The 20,568-nt window shown below is 40.2% G+C and overlaps 1 protein-coding gene and 1 long non-coding RNA gene across 2 annotated transcripts in view; one reads left to right on the top strand and one right to left on the bottom strand.

Annotated features, from left to right (window-relative positions):
* The window catches only part of SOBP (sine oculis binding protein homolog), a 147,829-nt gene that overhangs the window by 112,611 nt on the left and 14,650 nt on the right, over window positions 1-20,568 (bottom strand). Inside the window, exon 3 of the mRNA XM_050786706.1 lies at window positions 19,581-19,766. Within this exon, the coding sequence (XP_050642663.1) occupies window positions 19,581-19,766 (186 nt within the window). The remainder of the gene's footprint in view (window positions 1-19,580; window positions 19,767-20,568) is intronic.
* LOC126952327 (uncharacterized) lies at window positions 14,195-16,237 on the top strand. The gene is made up of 3 exons (XR_007724841.1): window positions 14,195-14,511; window positions 15,275-15,490; window positions 16,175-16,237. It is a non-coding gene; the product is annotated as an uncharacterized LOC126952327 (long non-coding RNA).

Raw genomic sequence — 20,568 nt, 5'->3', positions numbered from 1 at the left:
TTTTGCCATAGCGGGAGGGAAGCAGCTCATCTTTATTCCACAGGTAATAGGAAGCTCCCAAATGTTTCTCAACAGAACATGACAGACTGGGCACGGTGGCTCACACCTTAATCCCAGCACTTTGAGAGGACGAAGTGGGTGGATTACTTGAGGTCAGGAGCTCGAGAACAGCCTGGCCAACGTGGTAAAACCCTGTCTCTACTAAAAATACAAAAAAAAAAATTAGCCAGACATGGTGGCAGTTGCCTGTAATCCCAGCTACTTGGGAGGCTGAGGCAGGAGAATCGCTTGAACCTGGGAGGTGGAGGTTGCAGTGAGCCAAGATGGTGCCATTGCACTCCAGCCCAGGCAACAAGAGCGAAACTCCGTCTCGGGGGGGGAAAAAAAAAGAACATGACAGGATCAGAGATGTGTTAAGAAATGTTATTCCAACAGGAGTAACAGGATGGATCAGAATTTGGAGAGACTAGAATCCAGTTCCACATCTAGACGCCTCAGTAAGCAAAGTGAGAGCATGGTCCATGTCTCTTTCTGTCTTGTGTGTTCAGTGCCTTACACAGAGCAGCATTCATGCTACATGAAGGAATAAATGGACAAATGAAAAAATGGCTGCAGAGGAAAAGGGATGAAGTCCTGAACCTATAGGGTGACAGCAGAAATGAAGAGGACAGATTTAAGAATGAGATGAAATCAATTATCAAAATGTAGAAATGTTGCCGACCCAGAAATAACTGAAATTTCATAGTATTCATCTTCCCATGTTTCTAGTCAAAGCAGACCAGGGAAAAGTCCACAGCATTCTTGGGGAAGTTGACTCCAGAGTCAAATTCAAACAAACTGAAGCTGCTTTACAGTCAATGTCCCTTCCTCATTTATTCTCCCGTACTCCAATAAAGAAAGAGAGCAAAAGGAGAGACTCATGAAGTCACAAAATTGTAATTATCTCTTGAATACCATGCTGAACTTGGATTATTTAACAGGACACTACTAAGTACATGTGCCTCCAGCTCCCTGACATTAATTTGAGTATTTCCCCATAATTTCACTGACTTGCCAGTGAAGCAGCTTCTTCTTGTAAGTTTTTTTGATAACCTCGCCTCTGCTTCTCAGTGTTCACTGTGGAGTCTGTCTTTCCTACGTACTCACCCTAAGAAACTGGAATAGGAAAGGAAAAAGGTAGAGCTTTAGAGTAAGGAAAACCCAGAGTGCTGTATGCAACACTTACCAAAGCACATTCCACAGAACACTAAGCCCACAGGGTACTTACGTGGATGTGATTTTTAAAAAAGACTTCCATGATTAAATATGAATGGAAAACAGCAGGCTACACAAAGTTAAACAACAGGCTTTTTACAGCAGGACATTCTGGTTCCACCAATGTACAATTAAGAATCTTTGAAAAGGAGACAGAGTGTGCCATATTTCACAAATTCAACAGTGGACATGTCTTTTCACAGAGAATTCCCAAGACTGGACATCTGAGGAAGCTTCCTGGAACGTGCTGCTCCACTGCCCTACATCAGCACTGAGGCATGAGCATTTCCATGTGGGTCATTAATTATCAGGAAGGTTTCTTGTCTTTTGCCCACAATTATATCCTCAGTTGCCAGGAGCCTCCTTTGCCTGCACTGGGCAGAAAGACAAGGCCTGCAGCCATGTGGCCAGTGCTGGGCACGCTGATCAACACCTACTAGTCCTCAATATGCACGTTCAGATTGATTAAAGACACCCATGGTCCACAAAGTCCCATGGTGTCTGTTACTCGCATCAAATACAGAGAAGGCAATCCTTTTCCTATAAAGCCCTACAGAGAAAATGGGAGAAATCAATAACAAGGCAAAGAGAGAGTAATACAGACCGAATAGCTCATGTTCACTGGGTGGCTGCCGTAGACAGGATGCTCAAGTAAAATCGTATCCCCATCCCTGGGCCCTCAATCTGAACCTCTGAGCAATTTAAGATGTCCTGGGACAATGATGCTGCAATCATGGATTTGCTGTCCGCTAAACTTCTCTCTCCTACATGGCTGAAGTCTACTCAGCATCTAGTTCACAAATGAACGCTGTGACGAGGGACAAGGGAGTCCGATCAAAAAGTGTGCTCCAGTAAACCCACCACTCATAGAAAACCAATTCTGAGGCCTTGCCCTGCCTAGAGGGGCACCATCTTCAAAGAGATACAAAAGTGGTGGCAGCATATGAAGACTAAAAGGTCAAGCTGCTTTATACAGGGCTTCAGAACAAGAAAAGCATTTCTGTCATCTGCTTTTTAACTGAGGGGCTCATTTCCCTTTCTGAGATCTGACTGTCCCAATAATTACACTTAATGGGTCCCCCAGTGGTTGACAAATCTCCCCAGAGGTAGACAGAGGATTCATTTCTTTACTCAATTTCATGCCAGGCACTGTATGAGGGGCTGGAAATACACTGACTAACAAGACATGCATGGACACTAACAAGGCCTCAAGGAGCTTCCCATGGCTGCCCCTAGTGTAAAATGCCAACGTGCAGGAGAAAATGGTCAAGGACAAGCCTGTCCTGCTCCCAGGGCTCCATCACCATGAGAGGTCATAGGAGCCAGAGGTGTTGGTGACTGTAGATGGGAGGGTGTTAGCATTTCCACTGGAGGGGAGCACAAGCAGCCCATCGTGACAGAAGAGCAAGCCAAGTCCCTCCTCGGTGCTCCAGCCAGTCCTGCCAAGCAGCAGGCCACGTGGGGCCACCTCCTAGGGGAGGCAAATTGACAGGCTAGAGACTGGGTGTCAAGGGGACACCTGGGAGGGACTAAGCACTCATAGACAGCACTGCTTGTTCTCCTCCTCAGCCCCTTTTCTTCCCTCAGTGCCCTGAACTGCAGTCACATCCAGAAAGTCAAGTTCAGTAGGCTGAAGGGTATGCAGAACTGCATTCAACTAAATGTGTTAAAAGAACCAAGATGAACCTACTAGAACATTTCAACAAAATAATTTACTTCACTGTTCACTCTTCCCACCTTTAAATATTTATTTAGATTCCTTAGAGCAAAGATTGGTTGAGGGACTCTCTGAAGGGGCCCCATGCCAATCCCTATTCTGGAATGTAATGAGACACAGCATGCCAAAATAGTCCTGCTATGGGAAAAGTAGAGAGCAACACTAACAAGAAATCCTTCAGCGCACTCTCTTCTCTTTACATATCCCTCTTGAGCTGCACTATGTATTCTTGTGACTCCAGTTACCATCCATAATATGACAATTCCCAAACCAACAAAATTATCTTTCGTGAGCTACTATGTCCAACTGCCTCCCAGACATCTTAGTAAGTCAAGTCCACAGCTGCATACACATCCCTCTCCATTTCCAGTCCCCTTCACTGTGTTTCCCACCTCAGTTCCTGGCCCTGTTATCTACCCAGTTACGTGATGGCAGAAACCCAGCATCTTTCCTGCCTCTTCCCTCTCTCTCACCTCCCACATTCTGATTAATCAGCAGATCCTCCTAAACATTTTTATACAGCTGGGTGTGGTGGCTCATGCTTGTAATCCCAGCACTTTGTGGGGCCAAGGCATGTGGACTGCTTGGGCCCAGGAGTTTGAGACCAGCCTGGGCAACATGGCGAAACACCATCTCTACAAAAAATACAAAAATTAGCTGGGCATGATGGTGCATGCCTATAGTCCCAGATGCTGAAGAGGCAGAGGTAGGTGGATCACCTGAGCTCAGGGAGGTCAAGGCTGTGGTGAGCCGTGATGGCACCACTTGACTCCAACCTGGGCGACAAAATGAGACCTTGCCGCAAAAAAAAAAAAAAAAAAAAAAAAAAAAGTTTTCATACTACACCCAATCATTCATTCATTCAATGAATGCTTATCGAGTCTACTTATATGTGAAGCACTGTTCTAGGTGCCTTATCTTCATGGAATTTGTTGCTCTCAATCCCAGTGAAGCCACCAATATCTCCTGCCCATACTACAAGTAGCCTCCGAACTCACTGTCATGTAGTTCCTACTCTCCATTCTGCATCTAGAAAATTCTTCTGAAACACAAATATGACCACTGCTCTCACCTGCTCAAAACCCTTCAGTGGCATCCACTGCCCTCAAGAAGAAAGTGGCACTCCTGGCATGGCCTCCATGGCTCCTAAGACCACACCAGCCTCTCACCTGTGTGCTTTCTGGATTCTGGCTTCTTTCACTTCCTTGAGGCCCTCCCTCCACTCAGCATTTACATGTGCTGCTTCCTCTCTTACAACCCTAAATTCCTTTGCCAATTTAGTCCTACTGATGAATTCAGTCCCTTGTACCTTATCTTAAACCTCATCCTAGGGAGACCTTCCCTGACCCCAAACCTGGTCAGATCCCACAGCACTCAGGACTTGGTAATTATCAAGACTTCACTGAGTTGTTTTTTGTTTTTGTTTTTGTTTGTGTGTGTGTGTTTTAAAGTCTATCTCTTCCACCAGACTGTGAGCCAGGTAAGACAGGAGCATATGTGTCTTGCTCACTGGAATAAAATATCTGACCTGGGGCCTCAGCATAAGGAGAAGGAAAGCATTCTTACTGGGTCCACCTTGGGTGTTGGATACCCAGTGGGGAAATAGTGGGAGGAAGCCAAGGGCACTGCCTTTGAGAACAAAGTTGTCTTAGAGGGAAACACCAGTGAAAAGCCCTAAAACAGAATGGAATCATTATTACCGCTCTCCTTGGTCAAGTTAATCAATTAAGTCTTCTCCATTTAACAGGAACTTTGAGAAGTCAGCACTGGGACTGTCCCTAGAATAACAAGAAATGCTAGAAACACGGCCACCCTCTAACAAGAAAGGAAAGGCACAGCTGACATTTCCTCTCATCTCCTGTTAGCGTCTTAGCTCCTTGTTGACCTGGGACAGGGTATCCTGAAAGTATTATCCTAGCTAGGTCATAACTCCAAAAAGAGTTTAGAGAATGTCAAGAGAAGTTCTGGGCTGCCTCCGGAATCACAGAAGTATGTGATTTAGAATCCATGATTAGATTGTGTCCCCATTTCAGAAGTGAGTTCTGGTCCTGGTTCTGCCATTAAGGCAACAGAGTGACCTTGAGAAGGTCATTTAACCTCTCTAGACCTCATTTCCTCTTCCATAAAAGAGAACATTTAATTAGATGATATTCTAGGTTTCTTCTAAGTAAAATTCTAGCATTCTAAAGCTCTCACAATAACACAATCCATTTAAAGGAGTTGAGGCAAAGGATATTCTTTTTTCTTTCCTCTTTCACTCGAACTTCTGACTCAGTTTCTTTGTTTCTTCTCTTTCTGTGTAGCCACCACTGTTTTTCCTTACCCCTATCATAAGAGGCTTAGAAAATTCTTTGGCAGACAGGACAATTTTAGAAATGGCCCTTTCTGAGTGCTCCATTATTGTGCCACTGAGAATCTGGTGCTCTCTTTTTACTCTTTCATTATATATTCATGCTGGACTTTAAAGGGAAAAAGACAAATATTCATAAAATTTTAACTTTTTTATATTCTCTTCCATTAATTTCTGGTCTTTCACTGTGGACTTCCATACACATGGTATTTCATCCTGGGTTTCCCAGAAAACAGAATTTGAGTCAAAGACTTGCATGTAGGTGCTTTATTGGGCATGTGATGCCAGGAAGTAGGAGTGAGGGACAAGAGAAATGAACCTAGGGAGAAGAAAGAGCCAGCAGAAGGATGTGCTATTGAGTCAGCCACTGCTAAGGAAGACTGGTGTTCAATGGCAGAGGTAATTCTTTGGAGTTTATGAAAACATTTCATAACTATCGACCCAGGGGACAAACGAAGGAAAAATCTATTCAACTCTCATGCCCTGATGATATAATATGTTAATCCCCTACACTGCCGGTTTGCAAATGTGTAAGTGAACGCCAAAAGGATCCACATGGGATGCCCATGCTGCTATGTCAGAGAAGTCCCAGAGCAGGAAGCAAGAGACATATGCCACAGGTGCAAGGCAAGTAACTTTCAGAATGCACAAGCCCAAGCCAGTCAAAGTGTTACAGCAATCATGGGAGTAACACGTGGGGTCAAGAGGATTTGAAGAGGAACACAAGAGGTGTCCCACACACAGACCTGTCATCACTGTGGAGTCTGGTTTCTAAAGCACAGCACTGTTCATATTTTCAGCTGGATAATTTGTGTGAGCTGTCCTGTACATTGCAAGACATTTAGCACCATATCTGGCCTCTACCCACTAGATGCCATTAGTACCCCTTCTCCCAGCTGTGACAACCAAAAATGTCTCTCAATATTACCAAATGTCCCCTGGGGGCCAAGTCACCCCCTGATAAGAACCACTGGCATAGAGATATTGTATATTCTACTTTTGTCACTCATCCAGTGTCCCCTAATTACTCTCTACTTTACACCATATCAAATGCAGCTCTAAAGTAGACCACAGAGGGGTATATTTACGCCTTATGCCTATAACTTAATTTTTAGGCTTCACCATGATACATTTGCATTTCACTTGGTGATAATTCCTTAATAATAAGGAATGATGAGATTTTAAATATTCTACTTGATTTGAGAAAGCTATGAACAGACTAAATATAGGATTAAAAAGTTAAATTACATTCCAGGGCTTAGTTGCTTAAATTAGGAGGAGTTTAAACTTTTCTTAAAAATGATGGAAATCTAGATCTCGTACGCAGGCAGGAATTCTTAGCATTTTTTGAGACAAGGATCTTTTTGAGGAAAAAAAAAAAAAACCAGCCTTTCCTAAATTGTGCACATATGATATATACACAATTTCACAGTCAACTTCAGGACCTACACATACCCACCTAAGCCCATCTAAGGAATCCCAAGTGTATGTTTTTTTTGTTTGTTTGTTTTTTGTTTTTTTTTTTGTTTTTGAGACGGAGTCTCGCTCTGTCGCCCAGGCTGGAGTGCAGTGGCCGGATCTCAGCTCACTGCAAGCTCCGCCTCCCGGGTTCACGCCATTCTCCTGCCTCAGCCTCCCGAGTAGCTGGGACTATAGGCGCCCGCCACCTCGCCCGGCTAGTTTTTTGTATTTTTTGATTGCTGGTGAACATTTGGGTTGTTCCCAGTTTTTAGCTATTATGAATAAATGCTATGAAGATTATTTTATGTGCCTTTGGCTCACATATATACACATTTGTGTTGAGAACATACCTAAGACAGAATTATTGCCTTATACATTTTCAAGAATACTTAATTGTATAAATTATTGCATATGTGTATGTTCAGCATTCATAGATATTGCCAATCAGCTTTCAATAGTGGTTATATGTATTTACACTTTCACCAGCTATGCATGAGAGTCCCAGTTGTTCCATATCCTCCTCAAACTTGGTATTGTCAATCTTCTTCATTTTTGCCATTCTCATATGTGTTTACTGGGGTCTCACTATGATTTCAAATCTGATGTCCCTAATGAGTAATGAGATTGAAAAACTTTTCATGTTTATTGATAACTTGGATATTTTCTTTGATGAAGGGCCCGTTTACATTTTTGCCCATTTTTCTATTGAGCTGTTTTATTTTTATTGACAGAGGTTCCTTATACATTGTCAATATGAGTCTTTTATAGGGAAATGCATTACTAACATCATCTGGTACTCAGTGATTCGTTTTTTCATTCTTTTGAAAGATTTTTTTCTTTTTTTATTTGTATAAATTCATGGGATATGAGTACAATTTAACAACATTGATACATTGCACTGTGGTGAAGTCAAGGCCTTCAGTGTATCCATCACTGGAATAATGCACATTGTATCCACCAAGCAACCTGAAAGATTTTTAAAAATCAACAAACATTCTTAATTTTATTATATTTAATTAACTTTTTCCATTATGGTTAGTGCTTTATGTATGTAGTTTAAGAAATATTGGTGTATTCAAGATCATAAATATATTCCCCTAGGTATTCCCTAGAAGCTCTATTGTTTTACCTGTCACATTTAGATCAACAATTCATGTAGAACTTTTTATGAATGACGTGAAGTAGAGAATCAACATACATTTTTTTCCATAAACATATTTATTGAAAAGACCATCCTTTCTCCACTGCTCTACCATGTCATCTTTGTCATTATAGACTGAATGTTTGTGTGTCCCCCAAATTCACATGTTGAAGCTCTAACCCCCAATATGATGGCAATTGGAGATGATGCCTTTGGAAGATAATTAGTGTTAAATGAGATCATGAGGATGGGGCCCTTGTCCAGTGGGATTAGTGCCCTTATGAGAAGAGACAGCAGAGAGCCTGCTCTCTCTCTCTCTCCCTTCACCACATGAGGACATAGTAATAAGGCAGTGATCTACACTCCAAGGAGACAGCCTTCACCAGACATTGACCCATTGATCAGAGTACCTGCTGGTACTCTGATCTTGATTTCCAGTCTCCAGAACTGTGAGAAAATAATTTTGGTTGTTTAAGCTACCCAGTCTATGGTATTTTATGTCAGCCTGAGCTGACTAATATATTTATCATGAGTCAAGTATCAATTTAGATTTGTTTCTGGACTCTTGTTGTAATTGTTTATACACATATCCTTGCATCGTTGCCTACTATCATAATTATTCTGTCCTTACAATAAATCTTGATATCTAAGAGTATAAGTCTTCCAATTTTATTTTTTTCTTCAAGATTGAACTATTTTTGCTCCTGTGCATCTCCATATACATTTTAAAAACAACTTTTTAATTTCCACAAAATTTTATGCAGGATTTTTATCAGAATTAGATTTAAACATATAGAGCCAATTTGGGAGGAATCTTCCTCTTTACAATAGTTAGTCTCTAATCTATAAACATGGCATGTCCCTCTATTCATTTAGGTCTTCTTTAATTTCTCTCAGCAATGTTTATGATTCTCTGTGTAACAATCTTACACATATTTTGTGCGATTATTTTCCTAGGTATTTGATGTGTCTAATACTATTTTAAATTATATTTTAAGGTTCATTTTTGAAATTTTTATGGCTGGAATATAGAGATATAATTGATATGCAGATATTGACAGTGTTTAGAGACTTTGATAAATTGAGTCGTGAATTATAATAGTTAACCTGCAGATTGACTGTAGGGAGGTCTATACAAAATAGCATTTCTATCTTACAAATCTTGAGTTTCCTACTTCTTTTTATTTCCTTATTAAATAATTGTCTGTTAATACCAGTACAAAATTGAATATAAGTGGGAGATACTGGTCTTTCTTTTCTTTTTTTTTTTTTTTTTTTTTTTTTTTTTTCTGAGACAGAGTCTCGCTCTGTTGCCCAGGCTGGAGTACAATAGTGCAATCCCAGCTCACCACAACCTCCACTCACTGCAACCTCTGCCTCCTGGGTACCAGTAATTCTCCCACCTCATCCTCCCGAGTAGTTGGGATTACAGGAGCACACCACCACACCCTACCAATTTTTGTATTTTTAGTACAGACTGGGTTTTGCCCTGAAGGCTGGGCTGTTCTCGAACTTCTGTCATCAAGTGATCTGCCCGCCTCGGCCTCCTAAAGTACTAGTATTACAGGCAGGAACCACTGTGCCTGGCCAATAATGGTCATCTTAATCTCATTCTTGGTATCAAGAGGAAAGTTTTCAATACTTCACTATTAAGTATAATATTGGCTGTGGAGTGTTCTGTGGATACCTCTGGACAGATTAAGGAAGTTCCATTCTATTCCTACTTTGCCAAAAGTTTTTTAAATCATTTATAGTGCTAAATTTTATCAAAATTGCTGCTGCAGCTATTACTTTATTCTGTTAACGGTTTTACCTTAACAGAGGTTTTACTTTGTTAATTATATTGACTGATTTTTAAAATTTAAACCAACCTTGCATTCCTAGAAAAAAAAATCTAAATAGTCATATGTATTAACATTTTGTATATATTATTGGCTTTGGTTTGCTATAATTTTGCTCAGTATTTTTGCATCAATGTTCAGGATGAACAGAAGTTTTCCTTTTTTTTTTTTTTTTTTTTTTTTTTTTTTTTGAGACAGAGTCTCGCTGTCACACAGGCTGGAGTGCAGTGTTGTAATCTTGGCTTACTACAACCTCTACCTCCCAGGTTCAAGCAATTCTCATGCCTCAGCCTCCCAAGTAGCTGGGACTACAGGCATGTGCCACCATGCCCAGCTTATTTTTGTATTTTTAGTAGAGACAGGATTTTGCCATGTTGCCCAGGCCAGTCTCAAACTCCTGAGTTCAAGTGATCCCCCCACCTTGGCCTCCCAAAGTGCTAGAATTACAGGTGTGAGCCACCACACCCAGCCAGAAGTTTTCAATTTTAATGTAATAAAATTACATTAAATTATTGTTTCCCCTACTTACAATGACCTTGGCATGTAATGTGATCAATGTTATGCTGAGATCATAAAATAAGTCTAAGTATTTTTTTTTTTTTTTTTTTTTTTTTTGAGACGGTGTCTCGCTCTGTCGCCCAGGCTGGAGTGCAGTGGCCGGATCTCAGCTCACTGCAAGCTCCGCCTCCCGGGTTCACGCCATTCTCCTGCCTCAGCCTCCCGAGTAGCTGGGACTACAGGCGCCTGCCACCTCGCCCGGCTAGTTTTTTTTTTTGTTTTTTTTTTTTTTTTTTTTTTTTTTTTTTTTTTAGTAGAGACGGAGTTTCACCGTGTTAGCCAGGATGGTCTCAATCTCCTGACCTCGTGATCCGCCCGTCTCGGCCTCCCAAAGTGCTGGGATTACAGGCTTGAGCCACCGCACCCGGCCTAAGTATTTATTTCTTCTCCTATTCTCTGAAAAAGTTTCTCCAACTTCTTTTTTGTTGTTGTTGTTTTGGTTTTGTTGTTGTTGTTGTTGTTTTTCTTAAATGTTTCATAGAATTTACCATTGAAGCCATCTAGGTCTGGAATATTCTTTGTAGAAAAGATTCAATTATTTTATTTCTTCAACAGATATAGGACTACTCAAGTTTTCTATTTCTTCTGTCTGTTTTGGTAAGTTAAACTAATGTGATGTCTCTGTCAAAGAAACTCTGGGAATTATTCTAGTAATCACTATGCATAACATCAAAATGATTAGTTCTAATAGCATATGAACCTTTTTATTTACTCACATTTCATATTTTCTAGCACTTGGTGTCTTAAAAAATGTTAAATCTTATTATTTCATTCACTATTTGTTCAAAGTAAAAAGTAACAATCATTAAAAGTTGTCCCAAGCAGCATAAATCTTTCATCAGACTTCTGGCTGCTATAACTATACATATATGCAGTTTGCTTTATATCTGTTCAATTAACAAGTACATATCAAAGCATATTAAAACATACCCCCTCAAATCATAAAATCAGGAGAGCAACTAACCATACAAGTCACAAAATAAGGATTTTATAAATATAGGGAAGTAACAGATCACCTAAGCTAACCACATCATTTTGCAGACAAGGAAACTAACGCTTAGAGAAACCACCTTATTCAAGATTACATGGCCAATAAATGGCAGAGCTGGCATTAGCAACCCAGGTCTCCTGGTTCTTGCTCTGGCAGTCTTCACCACATCATGCTACCACTCAAATTATACATTTCATCTGGCATTAAAAATGACAGAACACACTAAAATATGCCTTATACACTTTCAAGAACCCTTAACTATAAAGAGAACAATAAAGCAGGACCCACATCATAGTGGCTAACATTTTCAGGTTTCATTTTGGATCTTTTTTTATCACTTTGAATTTTAAATTACTATCTTCTAGCCTATATTAAGTTTCAGGCACCATTTCCCCTCAACTGTATAAATATAACAGTTATTGATTATCTGCCTATAGACTTTTTGCTACTCCACTTTAATTACTCTTGTAGTCCTACCATCCACCCTCCATATGCAACTAAAATTATATCATACATTCCAAAGTCAAACTAGAATGATGTTTTGATCATATGCCAACAGTACTATTAAGTTCTTGGTAGTCACGGATGATGACATATATCTGTATTTCTAGCACAATGTAAAGAACATTCAGTATATACTTAACTGACTGAAATACTGGCATAGTGTTTTGGATAATCCAGTGGTTAAGGATATAGGCTAAGGAGACATAATGTATAGGTTCAAATATCAGCTCTGCCACTCAGTATCTGTGTAACCTCAGGCAAGTTGCTCAACTTTTCTGGGCCTCAGTTTTCTCATCTGTAAAACAAGGTTAATAATAGCATCCACATAGAGTTGTGAAAATTAAATGACATAAATCTATTAGCACAACGCATAATACATGCTCAGAAACTATTAGCTATGATGAGATTATATCATTACATTATTAAGTACTCTTATTTCTGCCATTCATCATTAATTCCTCCTGTCCTTATCCTAAGTGATTGGGAAAACTGAGGGTTCAGTGAACTCTTTTTCTTTCTTTCTTTTTTTTTTTGAGAATTGCAACTGGTTCATAAATAGTAAGTCATCCCAATCCCATTAACTCTAGGTAATTTTATTTAATAATCATATTTTTAAAGTTGGACAAATAAAGTCCAAAGCAATTTTGATTAAATCCTGTTTTCTCAATGGCTATTTGGAACACATCATCATATGCAAGCCCCAAGAATATTGAATAACAGATAAAATAAATAATAACCATAATGCAAACCACATTCTCATTCCCATTTCCCTGCAAGTACAACTCCATGTTGGAATTATAAAAGCCAAAAAGTAACATGCTTATTAACTGTGGGTTACTCAGCTATATACAGAGGTTAGCAGATCACGTGACTGTTTCCATATTCTCCGTTAAGCTAATGGTTCCTTAGAGCCCAGTTCTTATAACCCCTTAGGAATTTCAAGATTTGCCTGAAAAAATATATCATATTTCCCTGACTATAATGGAACTCAAATTTGGAAACTAACTGAAAAGCAAACCATCCTGGAGGACAGGAAATGGTCATTGTTTTCAAAGAAAGACAAGACATTTCTGCACACAGGAAATCAAGCTGGTTTTAGGGGATTGATCTTATCTTGCTCCACACAAACCTGTGTGGGCCATGTGGACATGCTCTTCCTTTTACTTCAAATGTGCGAACATGGTAAGAAATAAGAATAAGGGCACTTTTCATTTGAGGTAAAAGACACTTCATTGAAGACTGCCACATAAATGCATAAAGAGAAGTATATTCCCTCTTTTTTTCACATTTCATTTCATTTTAAAGTATTCAGAGATTTACAGGGATTCTGGACTTGGAATAGGCAAGTTGTAAGCCTCTGGGAAAACCTGTCAAAAGATTCAGATCTAAAATGTGGTTTTCTAGGTATACAGTGTTTTCTGCAGGAGGAAAGCTCTCACTAGAAAAAGTTGCTTCATTTCATTTTTCCTCGTGAACAAAAACAATCACACTGATAGTTTTATTAATTTAAAAAAAAATTCTTGGGAGCAAAATGTTGTCATGGAGCAAACCCGAAACTAGAGGGGAAAAAGTCCTGGTTTGAGTCTCAACTGGGCCAGGGTCTACCCTGGCTACTTTGACCAGAAGTTGACAAGGTGGGGAGACCCAAACCTGCCCTACCACTGCAGAAAACTGATGGCCAGTCAATGCAGCCAAGCGCTATTACACTTGTAAAGCAGTGAAGACCATTATAAGGCCTTTGACAAAGATGTGTATCCAAAATCCCTTTTTAGTGCTTTACCTCAATCATCAAACTTGGAGGGGACCAAATTTAATGCTCAATTAAAATCAGAGAAGGCCAAATATCTTAATGAAGACTCACTACAGCACAGTTCTTACAATCCATGCCTAAGCCCTTTACAGGCATGATCATCTTCGAATGAAGTCTCAAAGGGTTGAACCCATGCTAAAGTCTCTAACATGAGATGAATTACAGCCAAGTTACAGTTTAATTAACCTATCTTTCAAAATTCTCTCTGATATATTTTTTGCCACTTCAGATTATGTTCATGATGTGATTTTTTAAATTAGCAAAGGAGGTTTTTACATTTGTTCAAACTGAAAGAATAAAGACGTGTTTGCACAAAAAGAAAGTGTTGGTCAATACTTTTATTATTTTCTAATATTCTTATAACAGTTTTCTTCATGGCTTGCCTATATGGCAAAGCCTTATTCTGTTCATTTCCTAGAGTCTGCAAAAAAGTCTGTGATTATTATTTAAGGATCATGGTGATTCCCTTCACTGCATGGGGGCGGGGGATGGGGAAAGCAAAAGCAAAGCTATTATCCTGTGTTTATAACACATCTGTTACCATAGTAATGCCTGTGATGTCACAAACTATACCAAGGGCCAGAGGCTGTCTCTGTTGGGGGAAAGGCAGCACAGAGTTGGAAGATGAATGCACACATGTGCGGCCAGAGCAGGGTCAATGCTGTGGTAACCACCAAGACACGGGAGCTCCCCTTCTCCAGAGAAAAGGGAAGGTAGGGCCAGAAGAGCAATTCTCCAGGCCCAGAAGTAAGCTACACCCACAATTCTGTATGCAGCTGTGAGAAAGGAGAGTGGAAATCCAAGTGAATGCAGTATCACCGTGTTCCCAATCATGAGTATTCCACTGGGCCCACTGGCTGCCAAGACATGGATGGGATCCAGTGGTAAGCCTGCCCCAGCACATGAAACACATGCTTGGGAAACAGTGCCTGACTGGATGGAGCCCTCTGGTAACCCCAAAGAGAAGCATCTTGCCTCATGATGGCAAGAACTGTAAAATTTTACCCCTATGGGCCATCCACGTTTATAGAACCACAGATTCTCAGGGTTAGGGAAGAACTCATCGAGTATCCCCAAAAATGTGGACTTGAAAAAGTAACTTTTAGCAGGAAGAGAGTGTATGTCCTGTCATTGGGGTATCTGGAAGTAGTATATTAATAGGCATTATTATTCTGATACAATCTAGGGAAATTTTGTAAGAATATGCTAAAAGGCAATTTACATTAAAAAGAATTTTGGATTAGGAGTCAGAAGACTTCAGTACCAGTCTTGGCTCAAGTACTTAGAAGCCATGTGACCTTGAAAAAGCCATTTAACCCTATTTGAATTCAGCTCTTTAAATTCAATATCTAACATGCTATTTCCCAGAGTTATATGAAGCCCAAATTAAATAAAATAATCAATGTGAATAAATTTCATAAAGTCTAAAAAATCTAATAAAATAAAAGGCATTATTAGCATTTTCACATAGCCAGTTTACAGTAATTTGAATACTAACACAGGAATCCAAAGCATACATGTGATCCTCATCTTCCCTATATGGAGAGGTGAACTTGCATGATACAGTCAACGCTAAATTATTCAAGGGCTGATTATCAAGGGGCCTTTTGCTCCTAGCCACTGTACCCTTTATTTGTTTCCCCACAGGAATGCCGCATTAACCTACATACAGCTAGAAAACTGACAGCATATCTCAACTCAATTACCTTGAATCACAACTCTGGTAAAAGTTTCAGCAATGGAAGAGTTAAAATGATTCACTAGATGGAAGTTCTGGATAATTTGTTGACTTTAGCCACAGATAATTAAGAGTGATGGAATCCTCATTTCACTATCAAGGAAGCTGTGGTCAAGGTCAAACAGGTTGGGACTAATCCAGACAAAACATTAGTATTTTCTCAGTGAAATGCTTATATATGTGCAATAAGATTTGAGTATCAGTCATTCATTCATTTATTCAACAAATATTGTGACAGAGCTCACCAAACACCCTGAAAACTCACTATTTTCCTGCCCTTGTACTTCCTTTCTTGAAATATTACATAGTGCACCTCAGCAGAGTCCACAGTCTGACTCTTTGAAACTCTAGTCACCTTCCTGCTATCAGGAGACTTTGGCTAATCTTACCCTAGCACAAGCAGCAAATTATGCCCCGGGCCAAACCCGGCCCACTGTCTTCTTTGTAAATAAAGCTTTATTGGAACACAGCCACACCCATTTCTTTCTATATTATCTATGGCTGCCTTTCTGCTACAACAGAAGAGCTCTGTAGTTGTGATAGAGACAGTATGGTCTAAAAAGTCTAAAATACTATCTGACCCTTTACAGAAAAGGTTTGCAGACCCCTGCCCTAGATAGTATGACTAAATCAAAATTCAACTTTCCTATAAGTTCCTGCTTGGTAACTAAGAGAATAAGCTCCTTAAAAGTAGAGAATCTTTTTGTATCTTTGTCTTGTCATATAGAACCCTTGAGTAGGACAGAATCAAAGTTGAGAGCAGAGACAGAAAATTAAACATGTCCTTCCCTACATTTTATTTTCAACAGATGAGCGCCTTGGAATTCCATGGAAGACAGCACAAAACCAATAAAACCACTGGTGTTCAGTTACTCTGGCTTCTAATTCCTCAGAGTTCCTACATCTAAGACTTTCAAGGCTCAATTTTTGGCCTCTGTCCCTTCACATATTTATTTCCTGATCTGATGTGGAATTAGAGTTAAATAGGAGCTGTGTGCTTGAATTCCACGTGGCTGGCTCACCAGGAAACTCCAGGGCAGGTTTTTTGGCATGCCAAACTTATGTTAGCCTCAGCTATGCTAATTTCTAAAGCTGTTTGCTTTGCTCAAATAAATCTTAGAGATCAATTTGCATTTGGATGTACACCTTCTTATGCACAATTTATTTGCATGATAACTCTAGGGTAGAAAAAAAGAAAAAAGGTCTGGTTTTGTGTGGCAGGCACTATGCTAAGGGCTTTACATACATTTTCTTTTTGAGATGGAGTTTCACTCTTCTTGCCCAGGCTGGAATGCAATGGTGCGATCTTGGCTCACCGCAGCCTCCGCCTCCCAGGTTCAAGCGATTCTCCTACCTCAGCCTCCCTAGTAGCTGGGATTACAGGCATGTGCCATCACACCAGGCTAATTTTGTATTTTTAGTAGAAACGGGGTTTCTCCATGTTGGTCAGGCTGGTCTCGAACTCCTGATCTCAGGTGATCCACCCACCTTGGCCTCCCAAAATGCTGGGATTACAGGCATGAGCCACCACGCCCAGCCTTACGTACATTTTCTTATCTCATCTCGACAACAACCACATGAGGTAGGGCTGGGATCCCCATTCTACAGATGAGAAAACTGAAGGGAAGAGAGCTTATATAACTTGTCCGCATTCAAAGAGGTGGTATGTGACAAGGCCTAGATTTGAACCCAATCTGTCTAAATCTGAACCCCATGTAATTGTCACTTACTCATACTACCTTATTGATACCCTCATCATCATCTCCCCTCCCCTAAGCCACTGGGCATATATTCAAACATAAACTGTACATTTACAAAATCAGTTACCCTTTTTTTCCCACTTGGCCTATGTAAAATATGTCTTTGGTCCTTGGGAAATAAATATGGACCCCTCTATATCACAAAACAATCAACCAAAGAAGAATAGGGACATTAGTAAGGCAAACTTTATGTGATACACCAATTACATTAGTAATTAGTAGACAAATACAATTACAAGTGATTTTGACAGGTAAATGGATTTTAATGACATATCTAAGACCTCAATATGAAAGGACATTTTTTTTTTTTTTTTTGAGATGGAGTCTCACTCTGTCACCCAGGCTGGAGTGCAGTGGCATGATCTCAGCTCACTGCAGCCTCCACCTCCTGGGCTCAAGCAATTCTCCTACATCAGCCTCCCAAGTAGCTGGGATTACAGGTGCCCGCCAACACACCCGGTTAATTTTCACAGTTTTAGTAGAGACAGGGTTTCTCCACGTTGGCCAGGCTAGTCTTGAACTCCTGACCTCAGGTGATCCACTCGCCTTGGCCTCCCAAAGTGCTGGGATTACAGGCGTGAGCCACCATGCCAGGCTGAAGGGACATTTTTACTGCTAAAATGTAGCAGACCAAGCAAAAGAATGTAGCAGGAACCATGAAGGAAAATGAGAGTAACACTTAGAATACAGTGCAAGTATATCTATAACATAAGCCGAGGAACTTGTATCTACAAATTTCTTCACTGTTTATGGACGCATAACCAAATACCTATCTTCCCTAATAAAAACACAAACATTAGCTTTAGTATGTTATAGTAAGTACTGCTGTTGAAACTCAGTTTTATCATTGTTCAATTCAACACACAGAAAAATAACCAGCATTACAACTAAACACTCTAGGATGATTCCAACATTTTATAGCGAGCCAGATACAATATTATTTAACTTCTCTGTGTGAAACATACCTATAGCCCAGCTTGCAATATCACATAACACTCAGCCCACTGCCATCTAGATCTAATACACTGCCATCTAATTTTCAGGAAATATAAAAGAATGAATTACATTCTCATACAAGTGAAAGATTTCCATTAAAAAAAGAAAAGAAAAGAAAAAACTATCAGAGAGGTTTCCAGGAATTAGAACTCTGTGTGGAGAAGATACATAATCTTCAGGGGTGTCCAACATTTGAGCTTCCCTGGGCCACATTAGAAGAATAATTATCTTGTCTTGGGCCACACATAAAATACATTAACAATAACGATAGCTGAAGAGATTAAAAAATTGTTTTAGGGCCCGGCATGGTGGCTCACACCTGTAATCCCAGCACTTTGGGAGGCCGAGGCAGGTGGATCACCTGAGGTCAGGAGTTCAAGACCAGCCTGGCCAACATGGTGAAACCCCGTACCTACTAAAAATATAAAAATTAGCCAGGCACAGTGGTGAGTGGCTGTAATCCCAGCTACTTGAGAGGCTGAGGAAGGAGAATCACTTGAACTCTAGAGGCAGAGGTTGCAGTGAGCCAAGATAGCGCCACTGCACTCCAGTCTGGGCGAGAAGAGTGAAACTCCGTCTCGGAAAAAAAAAAAAAAATTAAATCTCAAAAAAAAACTTGTAATGTTTTAAGAAAGTTTACAAATTTGTGTTGGGCCACAGGTTGGACAAGCTTAATCTAGGTGGTTTCTCTAGTAGATTTCGAGGAAGGCATGTAGAAGAACAAGCCTGCCACATGCCCTTTTATAAAACTATCCCTCCCCTCAGGAGACCCCAGAGGAGAGGCGGCCCTCCTTATGCACCACCCAGTTCAATCGTGGTTACTTTTTCTTTTTGTTGAGACGGAGTTGTGCTCTTGTTGCCCAGGTTGGAGTGCAGTGGCGCGATCTCGACCCACGGCAACCTCTGCCTCCCAGGTTCAAGCGATCCTTCCGCCTCGGCCTCCGGAGTAGCTGGGATTACTAGCTAATCCCAAAATACTAATTTTTTGTATTTTTAGTAGAGACAGGGTTTCATCATGTTGGCCAGGCTGGTCTCAAACTCCTGACCTCAGGTGATCCGCCCACCTTGGCCTCCCAAAGTGCAGGGATTACAGGCCAACCATGGTTACTTTTTTCTTACTAAACAGTCATTGTCTATATCTTATTTTTAAAAACCATTTTATGTTTTTTTCTCATTTTAAACAGATGACTTCAGAGAAGGAAAATAACATTGTTTTGTAGTCAGTGGTAGAAAAGGTTTATTGTCAGTTGAAAGTTTATAGCCTAAGTAGTAGTAGGTAAGGAAATTTTCCTAATATGACAATAATACTCTAAGTAATGCCTGTATCAACATTTCTTACCTATAAGGTCCCTAAGACAGCCTCTACCAAAGTTAACTTGAGCATTTAATAATTATTCATAAGATAGTTAAAACAACTTTCTATGAATTGTTATCACTGAAAACACCAGTAGTGACTTACCTGCTGGTGGCTTTATGAAAGGTGGTGGAATTAAAGGTACAATAATGGGCACATTGCCATGATCCTTTGACCCTGCAGGTGAGTCACTGAGTCCATTTCCAGTGGCAAGCCCTGAATAGCCTGTGCTTATATTGTATGGTGAAATAACACTGTCCTCGGGTAATTTTGGTTTTGGCAAAGAATTTTCTGCAAAAGAAAAAAATCATATTCAACATGACCAAAGAACATAATGCAGTAGACTTAAATTTTTCCTAATTTTCTCAAGTAAAATGGCCATGAACCAAAGAAATTTTTTCTTGCAAATCTTTAAACAATGTACTAGAACTCCAGTTCATCCAGGAACTTTTTAGTCTGGTTACCATAAATTTCCAACGGGTTCCTTTATAATTTGTTCCACTATGATAGCTAATATTCTAGTTGAATCATGGTGATAAATTTTAGCACTGTAAAATTCCATAGAAAATTGAGAAGTGGTGGCTGGGCGAGGTGGCTCACGCCTGTAATCCCAGTACTTTGGGAGGCCAAGGAGGATGGATCGCCTGAGGTCAGGAGTTCAAAATCAGCCTGGCCAACATGGTGAAACCCCGTCTCTACTAAAAATACAAAAAATTAGCCAGGCATGGTGATGTGTGCCTGTAGTCCCAGCTACTCGGGAGGCTAAGGTAAGAGAATCACTTGAATCTGGGAGGCAGAGGTTGCAGTGAGCTGAGATCATGCTACTGCACTCCAGACAGAGTGAGACTCCATCTCAAAAAACAAAAACAAAACAAAACAAAACTGAGAGGTGGCCAGGCACTATGGCTCAGGCCTGTAATCCCAGCACTTCAGGAGGCCAAGGCAGGCAAACCACTCAAGGCCAGGAGTTTGAAACCAGCCTGGCCAACATGGTAAGACCCCAGTCTCTACTAAAAATACAAAAATCAGCCAGGCATAGTGGCACACCCCTGTAATGCAAGCTACTTGGGAGGTTGAGGCACAAGAATCGCTT

The sequence above is a fragment of the Macaca thibetana genome, chromosome 4 (genome assembly GCF_024542745.1).
Source record: "Macaca thibetana thibetana isolate TM-01 chromosome 4, ASM2454274v1, whole genome shotgun sequence".
Lineage (NCBI taxonomy): Eukaryota > Metazoa > Chordata > Mammalia > Primates > Cercopithecidae > Macaca > Macaca thibetana.
Note: the sequence above shows the minus strand (reverse complement) of the source record. Positions and strands in the feature narration are given on the sequence as shown.